The sequence below is a fragment of the Rhodnius prolixus genome, unplaced genomic scaffold (genome assembly GCF_049639745.1).
Source record: "Rhodnius prolixus isolate KJV_2025 unplaced genomic scaffold, Rpr scaffold_6, whole genome shotgun sequence".
NCBI lineage: Eukaryota > Metazoa > Arthropoda > Insecta > Hemiptera > Reduviidae > Rhodnius > Rhodnius prolixus.
The window spans coordinates 34214470-34231348 of record NW_027411634.1 but is presented as its reverse complement, the minus strand read 5'-3'; the positions used below and the strand labels follow the sequence as shown (position 1 = coordinate 34231348).

At 36.1% G+C, this 16879-nt stretch overlaps 1 protein-coding gene across 4 annotated transcripts in view; it reads left to right on the top strand.

Annotated features, from left to right (window-relative positions):
* LOC141460304 (uncharacterized) overlaps positions 1–16879 on the top strand; it is a 762362-nt gene that overhangs the window by 585057 nt on the left and 160426 nt on the right. For all 4 annotated transcript variants that reach the window (XM_074140196.1, XM_074140195.1, XM_074140193.1 and 1 more), the window contains one exon: positions 16698–16853. In XM_074140196.1, the coding sequence (XP_073996297.1) occupies positions 16698–16853 (156 nt within the window). The remainder of the gene's footprint in view (positions 1–16697; positions 16854–16879) is intronic.

Genomic DNA, 16879 nt, shown 5'->3' with positions numbered 1-16879 from the left:
TATTCCACTTATGAGGCCCTCATACAAACGAACAGACCCAATGAGCCGAACGCGTTCATCTTAACCAATACATTTTTATGATTGTTTATTAGTCATATGCGTAGAATTTCACCTTATTTTCGGTTCAGTGTTTCAGTGTTCACTATTTTTTAGAATAGTGTAATTTTAATTTTGCTAACAATTTGAATGTAGGCCCCCTCTTGATCTTGAGGCCCTAGGCTTAAGCCTAGTTAGCCTATAGGAAAATCCGGGCCTGCTATTAAGTATCCCTTGACGAAGTTGAAAATGAGTTGAAACAGTTTCTTTAAAATTATTAGAGCCAATAAGGGTTTAAAATGAAAATACACATTTTATGTTAAGAAATAGAGAAATTTGTATAATGGCTTTATCAGAATCGAAACCACTGTATCTACAGCGGAATGCCTAACAACAATGCGAGTTTATATGATATGAATCGATTATGATTATTACATATTTCTCGTATTGTTAATAAATTCTTTAATACATATCTACAGGTATTTAGATGCACCATTTCGCTACGAAGACATTATATTCTCCACCAACATTTATGTGCTTAAGTCGGTAGCAGAGCTAGCAATGAAATATGAATGTATTTAAAAGCTATAGCCGAATTAGAATGAATGGAAGAAAATGCTTAGAGAAGGATTACGTGATTTTAATTTGGGTTAAGCTATAAGGATGGCAGGAGCACAGAGTGCTGCTCCATCCATTAGCAGTAGTTTATGTAAATAGCGGTATATAGTAGAATGATGAATGTGTGAAGCGAATGTATTTGTAGGTAAGAATGGAGAGTGAGTGATATTCTAGTGATAAGCACCTAGACGATGCTGGCTGTATGGCGGAAGCCAATGCCAAAAAAAGCAAAAAAAAAAAAAAGTCGAATTCCAATATGTTCTAACATTCTTTAGAAGTACGTAGAGTAGCAAAATCTCCAGACTTGATTGAATTTTGGTGGAGCAATTGACAGCCAAATTGGATGGATAGGTGCGCGCCTCATTGGATAGCTACACCAAGTTTCGAGGCCTCTGAAGAATGAAAAATACTTTTCTTTCCAAAATCCATCCACCCTGGCCCAGAATTAGGGTGGGTGCACCCAGATATCACTCTTGACTCCGATTATGCAACAAATCTTGCCAAATAATATTGCTATTAATTCTCTATCGTTCAACTTAAATCTTTTACTTTTTTTTGGTTAATTTTAAATTAGCAACTTTTTAAACAATCTTTTAATTTGTTTACTGTTATTCGCTTCAGTGATTTAGTAGGTAGTTTCATGGTGTAGCTGGACTGTTGAATGTGCATAGAATGCATGTTATAGCCCAATTGGTGGGTGCGTATCAAAAAAGTAGGAACAAATTTGAACAGAATTTTATTTTTTAATAGTTAAAGTATAAGCCACAGAAATCTCCTTACTTAAAACCATAGAATCATGATAATCCAAAGACCCAAGTAAATAATGTTGCTTCCAGGCAAGGTTTTATTTTATTCGACATTTTCCAAGTACTCAAGGTTTTCTTCCTTGTCAAGAAGTAATTTTCCCTGAAGTTAAAAGTTATTTTATCTTCAGGGATTTATTGGCTTGTTCAAAAGCTAAAGATAAAAATTTCTTTTATTCATTTTTATTACATTTACGATACCATTATTAAATTATAATAAGGAGTAGCATTTCCTTAGTTGAAGGAAGTGGTTTTTAAAAGGGCTACAATTTCGACCAAAATATAAAACTGTTGCTTAGGCAACCATTCTTCCCCAATCTTCCTAACAAATTGGTGAAGTTTAGTTACTTAACTTCTTCTTTTTTTTTTTATTCCTTTACTTCTCTTACTAAGTTTAAGTAAATAGGTTGTTCCGGCAAATTTCCGTTGAAGAAAAATAGATTGTTTTATAGATTTTAGATTTAGTTTTATCGATTGTTTTCATCTAACGGTGTTTCCTGTTTCGGCCAGTTTTTCGCAAAAATTTGACTACGTGAAAATAGCCTTCATCATTATCAACTTTGGGGGACACTGTAGCTGCGTGGGTGAAAAACGTTTTCGCATGTGGGTGCTTTTACCACGTCTTTCTGTTCCTCTTCCATATCTCTCCATCTACATCCCTCCTGAGAGGTTATACGACTTAAATGTTTACAATTATTAATATCATATAGAGATATTGGTCGTAAATATAGCCGATACTGTAATCAACTAGTTAAATCAAGCATCAACTAGTTAAATATGTAATAGTTCTTCAGAACCGTTGATGCTGCAAACAAAATGGTTATTAATTGATGCTGGGACCGAAGATTCTAATACAACCCTCGCGGTACCCCCACCATTAACTCAGCCATCTATATTAGCCCCTTCGCAAAAGTTTGACTACGTGAAAATAGCCATCATCATTATCAACTTTGGGCAAACAGTAGCTGCGTGGATGAGAAACGTGTTCGCATGTGGGTGTTTTTACCACTTCTTTCTGTTCCTCTTCCACATCTCTCCATCTATATCCCTCCTGAGAGGTTATACGACTGAAATGTATGTACAGATATTGGTCGTAAATATAGCTGATATTGTAATCGTATTGTAAACTCACAAGGTCATACATCCCACCTGTTGCTGACGGGCATATCGTGTTCTTTCCAGTAACAAGGAGATTCACTGATCGATGTAAATGGTGTGCAGTATAGATTGATTGTTAAATCATTCACTAACACAATACTGTCTTTTCACTGACATAAACTTTGAACTAGACGTAGGGTAATAGCGTGATTGAATTGTAGCTAGATATTGCCGTTGTTATTAGCTATCGAAATTGATAGTAGTAATCATTTCACTTACAAACTTAAATACCAATCAATTTGCTCCATTTCAATGATTTCAACCAATCAGATGATAATGCTGCTTTGTCCAGTATTTGCGCTAATTTTATGTTGTATTACTAATCATATGAGATTATCTTTATTTAAATAACTGAGAATTTAACTGTGATATTATTCAACAGGATAAATTTAAATGCATAAAATAAATTTTGATAAGTATTGATTAGTTGAACCAATTGGATAAGTAACAATCGTACTCCATTCGTTTGTTCGTGAAATTAACCAATTGAATACCTTAGATTCTATAGGTCTGTCAATTAAGTAATGAGATCGATTTTTTAAATTTTTTTTATTCAAAAAGAATTACAATTCTTATATTGTCACCTTCAAAATAACTTCCTTCTGAAGCCACACAGCGCTGGAGACGTTTCTTCCACTCCTCATAGCAGTGCTCGAACTCCGATACTTGGAATAGCCTTCAGCTGGTCCGGTTACAGCCGTTAGAATGTTTTCGACTGTCCCAAAATGGGTTCCCCTGGAGGTGATTTTTTTAACTTCGGGAAGAGAAAAAAGTCACAAGGACTCAAGTCAGGTGGAATAAGGAGGCTGTGAGGAGCCACAGGAATGTTTTTTACTGGCCAAAAACTCTGGTTTATTGAAATTTCTGTTTGACAAGGAGCATTATCGTGATGCAACACCCATTTGTTCTTGATGTTTGGTCTCACAACGAATGACACGATTTCTTGTAGATGGCCATGGTGAAGAGCAGAATCAAAACCTCCAAATTGTATTGTCAGATTTTATGGTAGTAAAATTGTTTTTTAAAATTAATTCGTACCTATTAAAAACTTCAAAGAGGAAGTGTTGAATTTAGTCTCGGTACAATTTTTTTGAATTTTTGCTTCACACCATCGTAAAGTTTAGATGCTTCTCGAATTGCCTTCTTGCTTGATACCTTCATGCTTTTTGGGGCCAGCGAGTGAAAAGCTAACGGATTGATCAATCACAACATTAAAGCTTTTTATGTCAGAGGTGATAAACTATGCAAAGCTTTACGACGATCACGACGAACTACCAATCACGTTCACATTTCTAGTTAAATTTAATAATATGGAATACCAACGGTTTTTACTGGAGATTTTATTTATTATCATTTATAATAATGCTAGAAAAACGAAATTAGATGTTCGTCACTTGCTGGAGGTGAAAGTTCGAGGGCGTTTGATTCTTTTGCCAGTCGCCTCCGTCCGTGACATCTAATTTGGTAGTTGGACCTAAAGCCCATCCGAAAAAACAGGCATTACCAAACTTTACTTTCGCTTCAAATCTTTAAGGCATACATAAATATACTTATTAATACTTATTGCATAAAAGAAAAGGAAACACAGTTTAAAAAAATTTAAGAGAAAGCTGTAAAAATAACAGATGTTTACACAACAATAATAGTAGTATATTTTTTACAACAATATATAATTTGATTTCATCAAATGATGAATCAATTGATTTTTTTGCGCTTATAAATATTTCTAAAATAAAAATTGACATGTGTCTCTAAAGAGCAATATTTATTGAAAATTGTGGTTGCCAGTAATTTTTGGTTACATAATCGACTGACTCATTGTGTCGATAGTGGTAAGAAGAGATATTTGTTGTTGTTGTTGTTGTTGTTGTTGTTGTTGTTGTTGTTGTTGTTGTTGTTGTTGTTGTTGTTGTTGTTGTTGTTGTTCTTGCAGTACAAAAGGGGAGCTGATTGAGTCGACCTTTCCTTACAGGGATTTTGTTGTAGCCGTTAAAGAGACTTTACAGTAGGAAAATATTAGATAGTTATCTATTGGAATTCAGTAGTAATGCAGCTATCTTTGCGATGATGATGCAATCAATGACAGAGAGCTCATAGATATGAGAAGAAAAGATTTATTGATCTAGTTTTGCTTCCGCACCATTTGCTTTTTGAAGCTCATTATATTCCTTCTTACTTGATGATTGTCGATTGAATTTTTTCAACTTAAACTTGGCAATTTAAAGGGTTCTCTCTTTACAAATGCTGTTAGTGTGTTGTAAGAAGGCTGCTAATAAGAGAAAATCGTAAGACTGGGCTTCGAACCCGGGATCTCCGTGTGGAAATCCAGTAAGCTAACAACTGAACGTCTTGCTGGGTACCCATCTCCTATCAGTCTCCAAACAATCCTCAAATTAATTTGGAATATCTCATTAGGTGCTATTAATTGGATAGTTAACATTGAAGGTCTGTTTAGAAAGACACGTTGCGCAATATTCCGAAGAATCAAAAGACCATTCCCGAAGCTAGGTCGGGAACAAGGAGTTACTGGCATCTTTTTTCCCCCCTCCTCCATTGGAGGAGTTTTTTTTTCTTACACCCTGATAGACTTTTATCGTATCATATTAAGTGAGAATCACGTTAAGGAAGGGCAGTTAACAATCTGATTGTAGAAGCAGCATCTACTGTGAGTGAGCGGTGAGTCTCTAGAATCTTTACGACCTTGTTAAGAACCAGTTCAGTTTTCTGGTCACCACTTGTAGTGGTGTCTCCATTACATAAAAGGTCATCTCTCACTGGATTCTCTTCTCTAACTTTAATGCCTTTTATTTTTATTTGATTACGTTCCTCTGGCATTGTCTAATCTCCTTAATCCATTGTGTTGGAACATTCTCTGCTTGGAGGGGAGATATATAGCTTTTTAGATCTTATTTACCGATAATTGGATGAGAAGTTCAAATGTTTACATTTAAACTTTAATCAAGATATTGGAAATTTCACGAACCTCGTAAATGTTTTGATTCCTCTTTGAAATTTTGGGAAATTTTCTTGAGTGTTCCAAATATTTAGCTAAACAGATTACATGATTATTTTTCTATCAATTTTAATGAAAAGAAAAAGAAAATTTAAATCTTTAAAGCAAGAGGTAAAGTTCTCTTATTTGGTCAAATATTCATAAAAAATTAAAAAGCTGCCTTTTTGTAAAAATTTAAATATGTTACGAGCGAAAGTAGTATTGCCCGAGTGTTTTCCTTGACGTCGCTCAGGCGTTCGACAGGGTGTGGCACGAGGGACTACTGTTTAAGCTGAGGGAGATTCTTCCTCATACTTACTACCTCATCCTCAAATCTTATCTAAAAGATCGATATTTCAGAGTCAACTGTGGAGCAGCAGACTCTGATATCCGTCTAGCTCGAGCTGGTGTTCCTCAGGGCAGTGTCCTAGGTCCTATTCTTTACTCCTTATGTACAGCAGACATACCTCAACAACCAAATACCATTCTTTCTACCTTTGCTGACGATACTGCAATCTTATCTCCTCATTCCGATCCTCTTATCGCTACACGAACTCTACAAACACACATCAACCACTTACAGGACTGGCTTTTCAAATTGAGAATCAAAACTAACGTTACGAAGTCAAAGTTTATAGTATTTACTCTCAGACGGAAAATCCTACCTCCCATCATCTTGAACCAAACTCCTATACCAACTGTGGACAAAGTACGCTACCTTGGACTGCACCTAGACAAACGGTTGACATGGAATCCCCTAGTCTAGACTGAAAAGACAAGAAACTAACCAACGCTACAAAACTTCTCGCCAGACTACTTGACAAACGTTCGAAACTTAACCTACATAACAAAAGACTCTTATATCTACTGTTACTGCGACCTATTTGGTCATACGGCCCATCGAAGTTTGGGGATCGACTAAGCGTTCCAACTCACTACGCCTCCAGGAATTACAGTCAAAAATACTTCGAAAACTTCTTAACGCTCGTATCTAACCTCACTATCCATAATGACCTCAAAATCCCTTTCATTATAGATCTTGCTAACACTCGTTTCTTCAAATTTCATTCCTCTACAGCAGCTCATCCTAACCCTCTCATAGAACACCTATCTTCCTCCAAATTACCAGGTAATCCTCTAAGGAGATTGAAGAGAAGATGGCCTCGTGATCTTCTCTTATCGTGAGAGCAAAGCACGTTACTGGAGTGACATCACTGGGTGCCTTCTCCACTCATGGTTTTCTTCTATTTCTTTTTTCTTTTACCATATTTGGCAGAGTAAGTAGGATTGCTTCTCACTAGAGCGCTATTTCAGCGATTTGCATATTATTATTGATAGATTGTTGCTAATGTTATAATTTGGAAGGAAATTAATTAATTATGAGTTTGCTGAAAAATATGGAGTCTTAAACAACATAAAACTTTTATTGTTTATTTAAAACTCATACATAATAAGCAATTTAACCTCAAAGACGAGCGAGCTTAAAGCTACCATTTTTTAATAGAGTATTTCTGTTTGCACAGAAAAAAAATATAGAATAGAATAGAATAGAATAGAAATATGATGTAGAATTATCATAAACGTGAATTTACTTTAATATGATGAAATAAAAGACGAAAATACCCTAAGGTGGATGACCTTAATCGTGCATTCAAGAAATGAATGGAAAATGTTACACCGCCCTTCCTGTAGTCGCTTTAATAATGTTGAGCGTAAAAAAAGGAAAGCAAAAAGAAGGAAAAGAAGCTTCTCGAATAAAGTTGTTATTAATCTTTTCAAAAGTAAAATGGAAACGGGCTGAAAATAGATCGCTGAAATTATTAGGGAATTCAAAGTTATAACAATTTGAAAGAATATTAAAAGATATATCTATATACATTTATTATAAATAGGAAGTGAATTTTTCATACATCGTGCTTTTCGAGGTTCAATATTTTGACTTCCTGTCATCACTCGTAAGAGGAAGTCCTGTAATCGTGCTAAATTTCATTGAGTTTTAACTGCAGTTACTCAGTACACATTATCTAAAACGAATCCTAGAAATTAGATCTAGACTGTTCGTACAAAAACCAAAGTTAACAGTACGCGTCACTAGTCTAAACCTATGTGGACTTTAGGGGCATCCACCTCATCCATATCCAGTCTTTATAATCCAAAATTCTTTTAACAATCCTTACTGTGTAGCCATTCAATCTAGACACAGTATGCTACCTTCCTGCCTAAATTAAGCTAACTGAGATACCAAAGATTCCATCTTCACATTCCAAATCTCTAGTCCGTTGCCTTTCATCCCGAATTCTACCCGACAATCCTCGTAGCCTTGAGACATCAAGCTTTTTCAAACTACCTATTCTGTCAAAGAAATAACGCTTTGACTCACTAGGAGTCTAGAAAGGAACTGCTGGTTTCTTTTCTCCTTAAAGCCAAACCTGGAGCTCTTTGTTTCCTCTTCTTCCTGACAGAGCCTAAAAATGGCTTTCGCCAGAACCATTCTGTGACGGCACGCTGAATCTTAATTTTAATATTTAATAAAGATGCTATATTTGTTAAGTAAGCTTGCCACCACAGGGCATAGACAGGCGAAGGAGTTCATCAAGGGCTATTCGCCAAGGCTGACTGCAGAATTAATCTGTCAAGGCCCGCGTGGGGCTTTAAGGATAATTGTAGGCCTATTAACCGGCCACTACAGGCTTAGAAAACACAAGCATCGCATGGGCCTGGCAGATGGATAGCCTTTGTAGGTTCTGTCAGGAAGTGGAGGAAACGGCACTGCACGTGTTATGTCAGTGTGAGGGGCTTGTCTGGGCTAAGGAGGTTACTTCTCGGGGAGAAAAAACCAAGGCCTGAGGAGCTTTACCCAGGAGTTGCTCTCCAGCATTAAGAGTCTGATTAAAAGGACAGGTCTGGAGGGTGAGCTTTAGAGTGAGGGGAGCCTCAATAGATCCAAAGTGGTCGCAGTGGCGTAGGCCTTGAAGGCCGCACTATTAGAATCTTACCTTAAGCTGTGTGATTGCTTAATATTCGGGAGATTTTGTTTATAAATAAACATTTCATCTTTTAAGATATTTTGTTCTTTAAAAAATATTAACAATAAACGTGGTTTTTTTTTGTTTAAATACGTGCCAATGAACTGAAAAAAAGGAATAATAAAAAAAAATTTATCAGGCTAACTGGTCTGAATAAGGGTACAGTTCGTGCGGAACAAAGGGTAGCTAGAGGGTGAGTAACGTGCTGGCAGGAGGGTTAGGCGAGGGAACGGAGTTAGGGAACGTTTGTAAAGAAGTGAGATGCGTTCTCCTATAGCTACAATAAACAGAGGAGGAGAGCTCCCCAGTACAAAGGAATATGGGTGTGCCCATAGAAGTGTACATTTTATAAAAAACCCATGTGGGTGTAAAACTTAGATAGGTGTAATGTGTATGTGAAAACATATATAAGTATAAAATATAATTTTGTATCATATACAAAAAACCTATTTTAAAGGATTATTCCTTCATTTTTTTTATCCTTTCGGCTTAACTTTAAATTGTAGCGAATAATGTGTTTGTCGTATACACTACTACATATTGTCGCATGAGTTTGGGTCTCCTTGGTAGGGACTTTGATATAATGAAATCTGTTGGTGTCTTGAATTGTCTGCTGACTTAGAATTTAAAGTACTTTTACTTTTGAATTACTTCTCCCTAAAGCCAAACCTGGAGACATACCATCTCTTTGTTTCCTCTTCTTCCTGATAGAACCTATACTTGCTTTCGCTCTGGGCAGGGCACTGGATGTTTCTTCGACTTACTATTAAGCAGTAACCCGGCTAGATTGTTGTTGCAGCAATTTTAGACGAGTTCCTACCAGTAAACTTCTCGTCGGCCTTTGACTTCTACATCATTTTATGCTTTCATCCTGTTCCATGAAAATTTAAAGAGAACCTCTCTGCCGGCTCATTGCTCTGAAGAGAATGTGAACTGAACATGACTTTGCGTGAGAGGATACCTTAGTAAGAGAACCTGTCTTGACTGTTCCTTAAAGAGAACGAACAAAGACCTATAGTGCAAGCCAGCCTTTAGTAATCGGTCACATTGTTTATTGAAATAACCGCAAAATTTTATAATTAAACCTTGAAAAATCGTAATTGGACTATGTTTAATTGTATCTTAAGAATGTTCAATTAGTCTAGAGCAGTGATGGCGAATCTATGACCCGCGGGTCAGACACTGGACCCGCGCAAGCTTTTTCACTGACCCACAATTGCTAGGCAACCATTTGTTTGTTTACACGGGTTGATTTAGATTTTCAAATTGTGTGGATTATTTATATTCTATCTGTATTTTTTTTCACTCACGCATTGACATAAAAGCAATTTAACCTTTAATTTTATCATTACAGTTCTAAAAAGCAAATGACGACAAATGCTTTTGTAGTATTTGGAATTAAGTAAAAGTGTTTACAAAATATCAAATAAAATGTATAATTTTACTCATATTTTATTTGCTAAAAAGATCGACAACCCAAAGCAAATAACCATATTTAGATTTTTCTTCAGATAAAACACACTTTTGTAAGGTTTTGTTCAGTTATGTTTGTAAAAAGAGACTTCCATAGCCACTTGTTTCGTTCCGTTTTACCCCGTTAAGCCAACTGAATTTTAAAGATGTTTAGTTTTGAAAATATTCAGTTTAAAATTTTTAAACTTAACTCTTGTGTAAATGGGCATTAGTGGCCCAAGAGCTAGTACCCAAAAAGGTCTCAAAAAGGTTCGCCATCCCTGGCATAGAGTAAATTTTGCCCAGCACTGAGTTATCCACCTAGGGATTCAGTTGATGCAAAACCTTGGTTTACAAGAAGTAATTTTTAAAAGAAAAAGAGCGTCAAAATTGAAAACTCTGGGATGCATATTTCCCCCCACTTCAGACTTAATATGGGAAAAGCACATGTTGCTGGAAATTCAATTAATTCTAGTTTTTAATTAACACCATATTGAGTTGGAGTTGACATAATGTTAGATAATAAAATAAGGGCAGTGTTAATTTGAAATGCACAATGCAATGCACTGTACAACGTGTATGTATGGCGGACTTAACCTAAATTTACGTGCATGGTGAGTGGAGGTGGGGGATGGTGGATCAGTGTACGTGCTCAATCTAGATACGCAGATGTGTGCGTGCAGACGTGCAGATTGGGTGCAACGATCAATGAACAGAATATTGGACAGAGAACACAACAATGGTCCGGCTGTGTTTTTGATGGACAGCAACCGCAGCAGCTTAGTTTGGAAGTTTGCTGGCCGTTGGTGAACTATAAATATGTATATGCATCATACAGGTTTACTTGGATGTTTTTGAAGGACATCATTCTCGTGTTGTAGGTGAAATGGTAGCTCTCCATAGTTACCGTTCCATCTATTGCTGTCCGCTTTCCAGTCGTGGGTTATGAGCGGAGTAAATGATTCGATTAAAACTAATAATTGGGTTCCATTATGTATAGAAAGCTTGCCTCTGGGGGGGGGGGTCTTCTCCACCCACAAACCCTTTTACCGTGGGTGCTAGTATGGGTTACTCTAACACATTCTCGCTTCCGTCGTTCCATGTTTCGTGCAACTTTTTTCTGTTTTATGGAAATATTGGCAAAAATAATTTACCATCGTGTCTTTATAGACGTGATTTCATTTCTTTTTTCGGCATTCACCCCTAAATGAAGAAAAAATATCACTGAAATCGGTAATAATCGTTCTCACCTTAAGATTAATTAATCAGTACCAAAACAAAACAAAAAAACAGATATGTTAGGCGGTTATAGGCTAGACCGCAAAGCTAAGATGTATTGTTGGCTAGTCTAGGCCTTGGATTTTATTTAATGGTTAATAAAAGGAATTTACAGTAAAGTGTGTTAGGCGGTTATAGGCTAGACCGCAAAGCTAAGATGTATTGTTGGCTAGTCTAGGCCTTGGATTTTATTTAATGGTTAATAAAAGGAATTTACAGTAAAGTGTGTTAGGCGGTTATAGGCTAGACCGCAAAGCTAAGATGTATTGTTGGCTAGTCTAGGCCTTGGATTTTATTTAATGGTTAATAAAAGGAATTTACAGTAAAGTGTGTTAGGCGGTTATAGGCTAGACCGCAAAGCTAAGATGTATTGTTGGCTAGTCTAGGCCTTGGATTTTATTTAATGGTTAATAAAAGGAATTTACAGTAAAGTGTGTTAGGCGGTTATAGGCTAGACCCGCAAAGCTAAGATGTATTGTTGGCTAGTCTAGGCCTTGGATTTTATTTAATGGTTAATAAAAGGAATTTACAGTAAAGTGTGTTAGGCGGTTATAGGCTAGACCGCAAAGCTAAGATGTATTGTTGGCTAGTCTAGGCCTTGGATTTTATTTAATGGTTAATAAAAGGAATTTACAGTAAAGTGTGTTAGGCGGTTATAGGCTAGACCGCAAAGCTAAGATGTATTGTTGGCTAGTCTAGGCCTTGGATTTTATTTAATGGTTAATAAAAGGAATTTACAGTAAAGTGTGTTAGGCGGTTATAGGCTAGACCGCAAAGCTAAGATGTATTGTTGGCTAGTCTAGGCCTTGGATTTTATTTAATGGTTAATAAAAGGAATTTACAGTAAAGTGTGTTAGGCGGTTATAGGCTAGACCGCAAAGCTAAGATGTATTGTTGGCTAGTCTAGGCCTTGGATTTTATTTAATGGTTAATAAAAGGAATTTACAGTAAAGTGTGTTAGGCGGTTATAGGCTAGACCCGCAAAGCTAAGATGTATTGTTGGCTAGTCTAGGCCTTGGATTTTATTTAATGGTTAATAAAAGGAATTTACAGTAAAGTGTGTTAGGCGGTTATAGGCTAGACCGCAAAGCTAAGATGTATTGTTGGCTAGTCTAGGCCTTGGATTTTATTTAATGGTTAATAAAAGGAATTTACAGTAAAGTGTGTTAGGCGGTTATAGGCTAGACCGCAAAGCTAAGATGTATTGTTGGCTAGTCTAGGCCTTGGATTTTATTTAATGGTTAATAAAAGGAATTTACAGTAAAGTGTGTTAGGCGGTTATAGGCTAGACCGCAAAGCTAAGATGTATTGTTGGCTAGTCTAGGCCTTGGATTTTATTTAATGGTTAATAAAAGGAATTTACAGTAAAGTGTGTTAGGCGGTTATAGGCTAGACCGCAAAGCTAAGATGTATTGTTGGCTAGTCTAGGCCTTGGATTTTATTTAATGGTTAATAAAAGGAATTTACAGTAAAGTGTGTTAGGCGGTTATAGGCTAGACCGCAAAGCTAAGATGTATTGTTGGCTAGTCTAGGCCTTGGATTTTATTTAATGGTTAATAAAAGGAATTTACAGTAAAGTGTGTTAGGCGGTTATAGGCTAGACCGCAAAGCTAAGATGTATTGTTGGCTAGTCTAGGCCTTGGATTTTATTTAATGGTTAATAAAAGGAATTTACAGTAAAGTGTGTTAGGCGGTTATAGGCTAGACCGCAAAGCTAAGATGTATTGTTGGCTAGTCTAGGCCTTGGATTTTATTTAATGGTTAATAAAAGGAATTTACAGTAAAGTGTGTTAGGCGGTTATAGGCTAGACCGCAAAGCTAAGATGTATTGTTGGCTAGTCTAGGCCTTGGATTTTATTTAATGGTTAATAAAAGGAATTTACAGTAAAGTGTGTTAGGCGGTTATAGGCTAGACCGCAAAGCTAAGATGTATTGTTGGCTAGTCTAGGCCTTGGATTTTATTTAATGGTTAATAAAAGGAATTTACAGTAAAGTGTGTTAGGCGGTTATAGGCTAGACCGCAAAGCTAAGATGTATTGTTGGCTAGTCTAGGCCTTGGATTTTATTTAATGGTTAATAAAAGGAATTTACAGTAAAGTGTGTTAGGCGGTTATAGGCTAGACCCGCAAAGCTAAGATGTATTGTTGGCTAGTCTAGGCCTTGGATTTTATTTAATGGTTAATAAAAGGAATTTACAGTAAAGTGTGTTAGGCGGTTATAGGCTAGACCGCAAAGCTAATATGTATTGTTGGTTTAGTGGGTTCGATTCCCCTGGTCTAGGCCTTTTATTTTATTTAATGGTTAATAAAAGGAATTTACAGTAAAGTGTGTTAGGCGGTTATAGGCTAGACCCGCAAAGCTAAGATGTATTGTTGGCTAGTCTAGGCCTTGGATTTTATTTAATGGTTAATAAAAGGAATTTACAGTAAAGTGTGTTAGGCGGTTATAGGCTAGACCCGCAAAGCTAAGATGTATTGTTGGCTAGTCTAGGCCTTGGATTTTATTTAATGGTTAATAAAAGGAATTTACAGTAAAGTGTGTTAGGCGGTTATAGGCTAGACCGCAAAGCTAAGATGTATTGTTGGCTAGTCTAGGCCTTGGATTTTATTTAATGGTTAATAAAAGGAATTTACAGTAAAGTGTGTTAGGCGGTTATAGGCTAGACCGCAAAGCTAAGATGTATTGTTGGCTAGTCTAGGCCTTGAATTTTATTTAATGGTTAATAAAAGGAATTTACAGTAAAGTGTGTTAGGCGGTTATAGGCTAGACCGCAAAGCTAAGATGTATTGTTGGCTAGTCTAGGCCTTGGATTTTATTTAATGGTTAATAAAAGGAATTTACAGTAAAGTGTGTTAGGCGGTTATAGGCTAGACCGCAAAGCTAAGATGTATTGTTGGCTAGTCTAGGCCTTGGATTTTATTTAATGGTTAATAAAAGGAATTTACAGTAAAGTGTGTTAGGCGGTTATAGGCTAGACCCGCAAAGCTAAGATGTATTGTTGGCTAGTCTAGGCCTTGGATTTTATTTAATGGTTAATAAAAGGAATTTACAGTAAAGTGTGTTAGGCGGTTATAGGCTAGACCGCAAAGCTAAGATGTATTGTTGGCTAGTCTAGGCCTTGGATTTTATTTAATGGTTAATAAAAGGAATTTACAGTAAAGTGTGTTAGGCGGTTATAGGCTAGACCGCAAAGCTAAGATGTATTGTTGGCTAGTCTAGGCCTTGGATTTTATTTAATGGTTAATAAAAGGAATTTACAGTAAAGTGTGTTAGGCGGTTATAGGCTAGACCGCAAAGCTAAGATGTATTGTTGGCTAGTCTAGGCCTTGGATTTTATTTAATGGTTAATAAAAGGAATTTACAGTAAAGTGTGTTAGGCGGTTATAGGCTAGACCGCAAAGCTAAGATGTATTGTTGGCTAGTCTAGGCCTTGGATTTTATTTAATGGTTAATAAAAGGAATTTACAGTAAAGTGTGTTAGGCGGTTATAGGCTAGACCGCAAAGCTAAGATGTATTGTTGGCTAGTCTAGGCCTTGGATTTTATTTAATGGTTAATAAAAGGAATTTACAGTAAAGTGTGTTAGGCGGTTATAGGCTAGACCGCAAAGCTAAGATGTATTGTTGGCTAGTCTAGGCCTTGGATTTTATTTAATGGTTAATAAAAGGAATTTACAGTAAAGTGTGTTAGGCGGTTATAGGCTAGACCGCAAAGCTAAGATGTATTGTTGGCTAGTCTAGGCCTTGGATTTTATTTAATGGTTAATAAAAGGAATTTACAGTAAAGTGTGTTAGGCGGTTATAGGCTAGACCGCAAAGCTAAGATGTATTGTTGGCTAGTCTAGGCCTTGGATTTTATTTAATGGTTAATAAAAGGAATTTACAGTAAAGTGTGTTAGGCGGTTATAGGCTAGACCGCAAAGCTAAGATGTATTGTTGGCTAGTCTAGGCCTTGGATTTTATTTAATGGTTAATAAAAGGAATTTACAGTAAAGTGTGTTAGGCGGTTATAGGCTAGACCGCAAAGCTAAGATGTATTGTTGGCTAGTCTAGGCCTTGGATTTTATTTAATGGTTAATAAAAGGAATTTACAGTAAAGTGTGTTAGGCGGTTATAGGCTAGACCCGCAAAGCTAAGATGTATTGTTGGCTAGTCTAGGCCTTGGATTTTATTTAATGGTTAATAAAAGGAATTTACAGTAAAGTGTGTTAGGCGGTTATAGGCTAGACCGCAAAGCTAATATGTATTGTTGGTTTAGTGGGTTCGATTCCCCTGGTCTAGGCCTTTTATTTTATTTAATGGTTAATAAAAGGAATTTACAGTAAAGTGTGTTAGGCGGTTATAGGCTAGACCCGCAAAGCTAAGATGTATTGTTGGCTAGTCTAGGCCTTGGATTTTATTTAATGGTTAATAAAAGGAATTTACAGTAAAGTGTGTTAGGCGGTTATAGGCTAGACCCGCAAAGCTAAGATGTATTGTTGGCTAGTCTAGGCCTTGGATTTTATTTAATGGTTAATAAAAGAAATTTATAGTAAAGTATGTTAGGCGGTTATAGGCTGGACCCGCAAAGCTAATATGTATTGTTGGTTTAGTGGGTTCGATTCCCCTGGTCTAGGCCTTTTATTTTATTTAATGGTTAATAAAAGAATTTTACAGTAAAGTATGTTTACTAGACACCTCTGTCCAAGACACCTAATTGGTAGATGGACTTTAAGCCCCGCCTGAAAAAAATGGGCAATTACTTTACTTTACTAGTAATAAGTAATTATTAAAAACACTACTAGAATGTTAAATTTGAATCGAGCACTTTTATTAGAGACATTGTTTGGGAACAAATTATTTGAAGGCAACAGATATAATTTGAACATATAAACATCGCAGTTAGGTTGTAGTAATGTGTCTTCTAGTAATTTATGGCAGGTGTGGAATACTGGAGATACGTCTAGTAAAATTCAGTGTTTAAATTTTCGTATATCTCATAAGGGAATCTCAGATAACTATTTTTGCGTATCTATTTTTTTTTTGCCTTTATCTTACGAGAATTATAAAAAATATAAACAGTAATTACAGATGAATATCTCGTTTCTGCTACGAATAAATTTAGCATTTAGTTAATTCTGCACCTTCTACAAAATGGCTGAGTAAATTAAAGCAATTTCGATTTTTCTAAAAAGCAAAATGGTACAAAATTACCGTAAACAGAATTCTAAATTGCAGCACTTTCCTGATACTTTTTTAATCCAATAATTAATTTCTGTTTAAAGTTTTTGTTGACTAAATTGTTACTATTAACGTTTTATTAAATATTAATAGAATTATTAACCAAATGTTTACAGTTACTTCAAATGGTTGTTGGCGGCGATCTACCATGTTCCAAAGAAGAAGCTGCATCATTGGCTGGTATCCAGCTGAGGATCGAAGAAACTTGGGGCAGACCTCAGGCTCCAGTATCACCTGATGATAATACTTTGAAAACTATTTCGGAAGATAAGGTAAATTTTCTTTGGTTGTCTTCTTA